Source organism: Poecilia latipinna, unplaced genomic scaffold (assembly GCF_001443285.1).
Source record: "Poecilia latipinna isolate Pla-1442-1.1 unplaced genomic scaffold, P_latipinna-1.0 Scaffold271, whole genome shotgun sequence".
Classification (NCBI taxonomy): Eukaryota; Metazoa; Chordata; class Actinopteri; order Cyprinodontiformes; family Poeciliidae; genus Poecilia; species Poecilia latipinna.
Window position 1 is genome coordinate 410,324 of NW_015112887.1, and position 8,658 is coordinate 418,981.

Below are 8,658 nucleotides of genomic sequence, written 5' to 3' on the forward strand. Positions count from 1 at the left end.
ATGCCCGATTTTAAAATTAGTTAACTGGACTTGTAGCCATTATTTTGTGCTACAAGTCCAAAATAATGGCTGTGTGGCTGGACACCACACAGCACAATCGAACCCGATCGAACCGTTATGCCTAGGATTTCTGTCGGCTAATGTGTGGTGGTCTGAGGTTTTGAAAATGGGCCGACAATCTGCCGACAACCCGTATCGTGTGCACTGGAGATTACAGTAAGGAAATGAGGAAGGGGGGATCAGTGGAGAGCACCGGAGTTGATCCTTTTTTCATTCAGTGTCATCAACGGGAAGAGAAAAAGGCAGGAAGAGACGATAAAGCCGAGGTCGATAGATTTAATTTATCGTGCGATTAATTGATTGATCGTTTATCGCGACAGGCCTCTCTCCAATCAAGCTAAAAATTGGCCAATTCTGGCCCTGTACTACATATCTACTAATTGATTATTCATGTGAGGGAAAATAATCTTTCAAACTGTTTCAGAGCTAAATTAGACGGCACACTGAAGAAAAAAGCAGCTTAACAGAGCAGCTGGTCATTTACACTTCAATTATTTTTCTTCTGAATAGTTAGTGATACTCTTACACTTTAGTCTTTTGTATGTTCAGTCTGATAACAGTTGCTAAGGTCACCTCAGAGTGTTTCAGCTGCCTCCATGAGGAGTTGACATTAATTTTCCAAACTCGACCAGTAACCTCACCTCAGATTTTCTCCTGAGGAAGGAACCTAAATTAATAGAGGCACTGAACACGGAGTAGAGCTGCTGCTCTTTCAGGGGAGGCGACTCCCTCACCATCCTGCTCAATAAATTGATACGTTGTTACACTGCTACATTGTTTTCCAGTCCATGAGATAATTTTAGAGCCAGAGTTGGAAACTATGTTTTAAAGACCTAATGGTGTGGGATCTGTGAACACTGACCTCTGATTAAATCCTGCAGAGTCTCGGAAGAACCAACAGGTTTCAATGTCTGAGGTTTAAACAGTTGTGCCTTTTTGAAAAATGAGACTTTGTGACAAAATATAAGATGTATTTCTATTCTAAGTGTAGAGAAAATGAATCAACATCCTAAAGTTAAAAAAAGAAAATAAGCCAATAAACATGCCTATAAATTTAGAATAGCAAGCAGCTGTATTGATCAGGTTAGAGGTTTTCTTTTACAGTATATATATATGTATATATATATATATATATATATATATATATATATGTTTTTTAAAACAAACTCATGTTCTTGTTACTTTGTGCCCATCACCTACTGTGGCTCTGTGCTTTCTCTCAGGGATGATCTGGTCCAGCTGGGAGTGGGCCCCACTAACCACTCAGTGACAGTGAGAACGGTCAATGTAGGTCTCACACTTCTGGCACTGTGGGATAATGAAAACATGGGCGTGGCGGACTACGTTCCACTTCCTGTTGATCATGCTATCCATATGGATGAAGCCAATAAACTGGTTGTGGGTGATGTGGTCTGCTTCCAAGCCAAGTTAACAAACCCAGATGGTAAGTGTACCATAAATTGCTCCAAAACATTTGTACACATGTACCAACGTAACATTTAGAAACTGTCAGTTTATATCTATACTCTTTTGTTTTTCTGTTATATTTACAGTTTTCCCCAAATCTTTTTTCTACACCAGTTTTTTTTTATTTTTTTTTTATCGTTTTTCAGCTACATAACTTAATACTTTGTCATTTCATGCTGTATAGAATCGTCATTTACTACCCGATATTTGCAACAGATTATTTTCTTGGCATCTTTTCAGGAGCTCCTGGCACATGGAGTTCCTCTGCAGATGGTGTTCTCCAAGTGGACCCTAAAAGCGGGGCAGCTGTAGCCAGAGACTCTGGCGTAGCGACTGTGTTCTATGAGATATCTGGCGTTTTGAAAACCTACAGAGAGGTAAATTGTGTGTTGTTTATCTCTCATTAAGGAAGATTTGAGCAAATTGCACAACTACAAGTTTCCTTTGGAGATGCATGAATCATTCTTCATCACACAGTAAATATAGTTTTAAAAAATGAATGTGCATGTTTTAAGACCTATAAAGTTTATTCTTCATCCATTAAAGCAAAGTTAAGTGCATAAAAAATTGTTCTTGACTCGTACTGGACAAGAGTAATTGTGAAGACAAGAATAATTTGCTGTGCCTCAGTTTTCAACCTTTTTACTTCATTTTCTTGTGAATTCAACTCAACCAGCGATTCAAAACAAATGCGAGTAGATACAAACAGATACATTAGTAGAATGAGACATGGTGATATTTTGTGTTGAGATTTTCTTGAAAAGCTCATGAGACTCAACTGAACAGTTACAGATAGCATTTCTGTCAAAGAGGTGGTTGAGCTGGTTATTGCTCGTAAAAAAATGTCATAAGAATTATGATTTGTCATATTGACAGACTGAAATGAATGATATGCGAGAGTTAAAAATGCTGTCAGTATTTTCTGGGTTTATTTGTTGGCTCCACGAGAACATAACTCAACATCAGTATATTCAAAAATATGATCATTAGTAGCTTATTGATAAGAATCACACTTTATTTCACTGGTGTCCTGAAGAAGCCTCTTTCAAAATTACTGTTTTTTAAGGAGCAACATTTTTGTTTGTGGAGCTGAGACTGCAGTGACAGCTGCGCAGTTACCAAAATAAAGTTATACATACTTTTGTATCATTTTTATTACCAAAATAAACAGCCCAAATTCTTGTGATAGGAATTTTATTTTCACATCACCCACACCTAGGTTTTACATCCAGTAAAAAGAGAAGAGAGAGGGAAACAGTATGCCTGTTTGTCAGTCTGTACCCACATTTTTTGCCATACTGTTTCAACCTATTTGTTTTTGTACCCCTGAATTAACTATTTCATACCCTTTTACTTAATCATTGTGCATCAGTGCATTTCTCCTAATAGTAAAGTATTAAAATGAGTTATTAATAGAAAATAATAACCATAGAAAAATAAAACAAAACCCTCCTAATTTTTTAACCTTAAACCAGAAAAATTGTGCTTGAGGGGTTATAAACAAATTGGACACCTCACACACAGGTTTTTGTGACTGAAACTGGAACCGTTCTGGCCGGAGATCCAAACAGAAATTCAATTTTATGTCTCAAACTACAACACGACCCAGAACACAATATTATTGGTTCAACTCCAGGGGGAAATTTTGGGGGAAAATGCTTAAGTTGTACACTTTTTTTTTATAGTCTCCAGAAAAACAACGTCTCCGTCATGGTTGAACCCACTTTTGAGCCGTGGAGAGTAAGACTGAACAGAGTGTACACAATGGAAAAACTAATGTTTACTTAAAGATGAATTTGGCGTTGTGGGTGTCTTTTAACATGCTTTGCTTGGTCAAACACAAAGCTGGTTGAAACAGTGGGTGAGGATAAGTATTGACAACGTTATAGTAAATAAGTAAAATGTCAATGCACGGTCATGTTGGTGTCTTTTTTGCCAGTTTTTTCTTTATTTTCCCATCATTATTGCAGTTATTTCTGTTTTCTCTCCTGACCTAAAAGTGTAAGTGTAAAGTGTTAAGTGTGATCAAAGTATGAAATAGGAAAGCTTGTCCATTCCAAACACACACATTGTAAATCTTCCAGCTTGACATTATTTTCTGTGTTTGTTACTCTGTAGGTAATTGTGGAAGCGCCTACTACAACGGCCGCTATGGCTCAACCTTCACCTGTCAGGTCTGGAAAGGAGACAAAAGTTCTTCTTACTACCAGAGAGAGGGGAACCAACCTCATCGGTAAAGATATTTAAAACAGACATCTGTTTTAGAATGAGTAAAAGAAAATGGCGAGCAAGATGAATTTGCTACTAAAATGTTTCTGGATTTAGCTACTTTGGTTTATAGTAAATCTAAGTGTTCAGTTATGTTTTAGCTTTGGCTACATAAAAATAAACAGTGTGAAGAGCAAATAAGCTAAAATGTTTCAGCCAAACTAGAATCTAGAAACAGTCACCTTCTCAAAAGTAATAAACAAAAAACTGTTAATCATTTTTTTTAATTTTTTTTTAATGTATTTTGATAAACAGTAAGTTTCAGCTTGCCATTCTGCTTTACCCTCCAGGAACCTGTTCACCTACCCAGATAGCAGCTATTGCAAAGCTTGAGCCAGAGAAATCTGTCAGCTGCCTTCTCAGCTTCAGCAGCGACACCATCGACTTCTCTACCAACGATGTGTTCAAAACACACACAAGCTTTGACTCCAGTATTGGTAAGACTCGTCTGAATTCAGGTCACAAAGTAGGTTCATGACTAAAGAAGCATCTTAGCACATTTTTCTCTTTTGAGTTACTGCACAAATATACAGTTTTCTGACTCATTTGAACACTTTACATTTGAAGTCATTGTTGTTGTTTTTTTATTTGAGGTTAATAGCCTTTGTTGGATAAAATTGCAGAAGGTTCAAATGTCTGATTCTAATTTTGGTGATGCTTTTGGTTTTCTTTGGCCACTTAAAGCCCATCATTTGGTTTTTACAGCATTTCGTTGTTTTTAGAAACTTTCGGACCCAACCTCATCACTCAGTTTTGCAGCAGATCAGAAAATCTATTCACAAGACCATAATGTCACTTTAACCTCTCATAATTGTCCGTTCTGCTCTGTTCACATTCATTTCTTGTGTTTTTTTTTTTTTTTTTTCTGGTGTTCTGTTCTAAAACATAGAAATAGTACATTTAAATCTAACTTTAACAGCGTTAATGTCTGTACACTTTATGAGAACAGAAAAATACTGTTTACAAGGGCCTAATCAATACCTGCATTGCCCAAGGAATGAATTTAACAGAGGCCATAAAAGGTGTCCGAGTGATGTATCGAACTAAGGAGAGTCCATGTTGCTTGAAAGCACTGATGTAATTGTGTTTGGGGTTTGGGACTCACCCTTGTTGCTTGTTTATCACTGTTGGATCCATTGGGTGTGTATCACTGTACAATACGATGGCTTTCTACTGACTTTCTAAATGTACCATTTGATTGAGAACCTGAGGTTAAAGGTTAAAACTCCAGAAACTCTAGAACAAACTACAGTGTTTAGTTTGTCAGTGAATCTTTTCATGTCACAAGCTTAAACTTGTATGCCGTTTCTTGGACTTTTATAACATTGAAATGTGCAAGCTTGGCAAAATTGTGAAGGGGAATGAAAATGGACAATTAGACAAACATAAAGCAAACTGTGCTAAGCATCGTTATCCTTTCTCTCCTGAGTCGGCATCGTTTCTATACACCTTTTGTTACATAGAGACCATTATTCTTTGCAGTCAGCTCCAGATCAGTCCAACTGGATTGAGAGGAACTGTGAACTTAGTTTTGCCAAATATTCTCAATCAGATTTCGGTGTAGACTTTAACTAGGCCCTTTCAACACATGAATATGTTTTAGTCTGAAGTCTTTTACAGACTCGAACACTTTTCATTCTTGCATTTAGCTCCATTCTTGTTCCAGCAGAGCTGAGTCAGATGAGTGGCCCTTTACCAAACTTGATGGCATGTTGAAGAATAATTCAGTAATTTTTATCCAGCTGTGTTGGAGCAGGGATGCAGTAGATCCAGTAGTTTGTAGTTGCACCATGCTCTTTCAGTTTGCATATGATTGATTGAACAGTTTTCAATGAGATGTTCAAGGCTTGGGATTATGGTTTTCTATCCCTGGCCTGTTGGCTGTGTTGCTTGGTTTTCATAATGCTGCTTGTTCGCTCTTGTCCTCTAACAAACTCTGATGCTTTCACAGAATAGCAAATTTATGCTGAGATAAAATTATACTTGGATGGGCTTTGTTTTTTTAATTACTTGACTTCCGAAGGCTGAAGTTGCAATGAGTTTTATTTAAGGACATCAAATGAAAAATCACTGAATATAAATGTGTTAACTTGCTAAAAAAAAAAAAAAAAACCTATGTTCATTTCCCTATACTGCTACTTTATATCAGTCTATCATAAAATACTAATAAAACAAAAGGTGTAAAGTGACAAAAAAGTTTCTGGTATGAATACTAATTGAGCTTTTGTTCCTGTTTTTGCTCCAGGATTCTACACATGCACAATGACCCTGCTGCCCACGACTAATCAACAGACCCGTTTGCTTAGCGTGTCCATGACCAACCTGCTGGTGAAGGCCGGCCTGGTTGGCAACGTTTTCACCGGAGAGCAGGTCAGCACCCAGCTGCCCATCGAGCCGGGGCTTTACTCAGACCAGACCGAGCTGCTGCTCTCCAACCTGCACCCGTCCGCTGAGTTCACAGTTTACGGCCCCCCCGCCGTTCTGTCCACCATCGAGGTCAGGAGTGGTTCCTTGAAATATGCACCACAGTATTACTCTATGTCAACACGTAGATGTGAGTAAATGCATTTTGTTGCCTTTAGGTGACGTCCACTTCTCCCAGTCTTGTCGTCTACGAGAAGGAGGTTCAGCAAGGATTCCCCAGTTATGCGAAGTACATTGTTAACGCCATGGACCTGCATTCAGCAGTTTCAGCTTCTGTCGACATAAGCAGTGCTTCTTCTGGCCAGAGTTTGGTCATCCCTGTCAGTTTTATTCATGTTAATGATCCCAACGCTGCCAAGCAAGGTCAGTCACTGTTTCTGTGCAAATGTTAATCTGCTGAGTAACAAGCCAAGGGATGTACTTTTTCTTTCTTTTGTGAGCTCTCAGGAAATATAGCAGACGTTAAATTTTACAGAGCTGTATACAAAATTTGATGGGCTATTAAATTTTGACTTAATGTGCTGCAGGTTATTACTGTGTGGGTGTGACTGCCCCTTTTTCCAAGTTGAGGTTTTGGAAAAAGGTGTTCTTTTTACTATTCCACAACCATTAAAAAACGATGGATGTATGGATAGATATTTACTTAACCCATTAAGTAAGTTAAGCATAAGTTATTCTAAATAAGAAGTTGTCTTGACTAGACCTACGGTAAACGAGGACATATTGATGTAATTTGTCAGTGATAATAAATGCAGGAGTGGAAATTTCACACATCTGCAGCACTTTAACAAACTTTAGTTCAATTTCCAAGAACAAGTCAATGTTTGTGTGATGTTCTCAACTCTTCATCAAAGCTTTGACTCTCTTCTCTGCTTCCTTTCTGCAGCTGCTCCTCCTAGCTTCATAGAGGATAACTCCTTCCACAGCTTCATAAACTGCTACCAGATGATGTTCTGCACCTTGTTCGCTCTGCTGGCGGGCACAGCTATCATCATCATTGGTGGGTCACCTCACTTTTTTTGTTTCCATAGTATTGATTTTGTAGGTGGAGGAACTTTTGAAGGAGTATTTTAGTCTTTAGTCAAAGACTAATACAGAATAAGACCTGATGATGTGTTCAGTGTCTAATCTTTAGCTACATCTTTAGCTAAAGATTAGTTGAGCTAGCTTTAGCTACATCAAATATTAGAGGAAAATAATCTAAATTTAATTGGGAAAAGGCAAGTCGGAGAAAATGGCTGCTTCAAAGGGTTGATTTTAGTGAAAATCAAGTTAAAGGTGTTCAGAATCCTCCCACGCTGCCTGCCTTCTGTGGGATATCTCCATCAATCAGATCTTCATTAGCTGGTTAGCTGAAGGATTGGATCTATCTCAGACTGTTGATTCACTCAGACATCCCTCCTCTTCATCTTGAAAGGCAATGTGGCTGCTTGGCACAATGTTTCAGATTGTTTTGCCTCTAAATGATGAAATGCCTGTATATGTTGACGTATGTGTCTCAATGTGAGTACAAGATGCTCCTTCATCAGGCTGCGTTTTTTCATACTCTGTTGGTAAAGATGAAATCAGAATGTGCCAGTTTTATTGGCAGCAGCACATGCATTAACAGAAGTACATCAGCGATACACACAAGGTTCTGCTCAGGGTCACCTTCTCTTTTTATCTTATTATTTTGTTAGAAACTTACTCAAGTTCTCAAGAGATCTATAGTTCAGGTTTTTTTTTTTTTTTTTTTCTTGGAATATTTGTGTATGGCACAGCTGCACATTGTTTGGAAAACAGAAAATTGTAATGTTATTGGTGACTTTTACAATTCTATAAAATGGAAGTAATTCACACCAATCCCTCTTTTCCTTCATCGCAATGACCCCAATATTCTCACTGAGCTTTAGCACAGCAGTCATTAAGATCTGGGTCAGGTGTGGCCAAGGAAGTTGATCATAGTCTGGCCAACTATTCAGATGTTTGTGGAAAGTAGAGCTTTAAAAAAAGGTCCCTGCACACTAAATATTACATCCAAGCGGTTTTACTTATTTCAGTGTTGCACACACTGATATGAGTTTCCTGTTGGCACCTGCAGATTCAAATGTGAGGATATGTTCGATTTAACAGTTCTGTTAGAAGAGCCATTTTAATCTCATTCTAACCTAATATTAAAAGTGGGAAAAAAAAATATTTTATTTTAAAAGTAGAAATAATCAAATAGTGTATAAGTGTTTGTTTGAAAAGTGCTCCGATTTGAAACATAAACCTTTCATTAAAACCTATTTTACTTTGTAGTTCTACTTTCTTTTCCGTTTAGCATGAAAAATGTTTTTTTTAATTATGTACCCCCATTTAACCAGTTTTTTTTTTTTTTTTTTTTTTTTTTTTTTTTTTATTTTTTTTTTAAATAAATTTATTTTTTTTTTTAATTTTTTTTTTTTATTTTTTTTTTTT

General features: G+C 37.3%; 1 protein-coding gene across 1 annotated transcript in view; it reads left to right on the top strand.

Moving 5' to 3' along the window:
• nup210 (nucleoporin 210) overlaps positions 1 to 8,658 on the top strand; it is a 39,743-nt gene that overhangs the window by 23,948 nt on the left and 7,137 nt on the right. Inside the window, exons 32-38 of the mRNA XM_015033551.1 lie at positions 1,284 to 1,504; positions 1,768 to 1,904; positions 3,646 to 3,760; positions 4,086 to 4,232; positions 6,041 to 6,291; positions 6,378 to 6,582; positions 7,106 to 7,219. Of these exons, the coding sequence (XP_014889037.1) occupies positions 1,284 to 1,504; positions 1,768 to 1,904; positions 3,646 to 3,760; positions 4,086 to 4,232; positions 6,041 to 6,291; positions 6,378 to 6,582; positions 7,106 to 7,219 (1,190 nt within the window). The remainder of the gene's footprint in view (positions 1 to 1,283; positions 1,505 to 1,767; positions 1,905 to 3,645; positions 3,761 to 4,085; positions 4,233 to 6,040; positions 6,292 to 6,377; positions 6,583 to 7,105; positions 7,220 to 8,658) is intronic.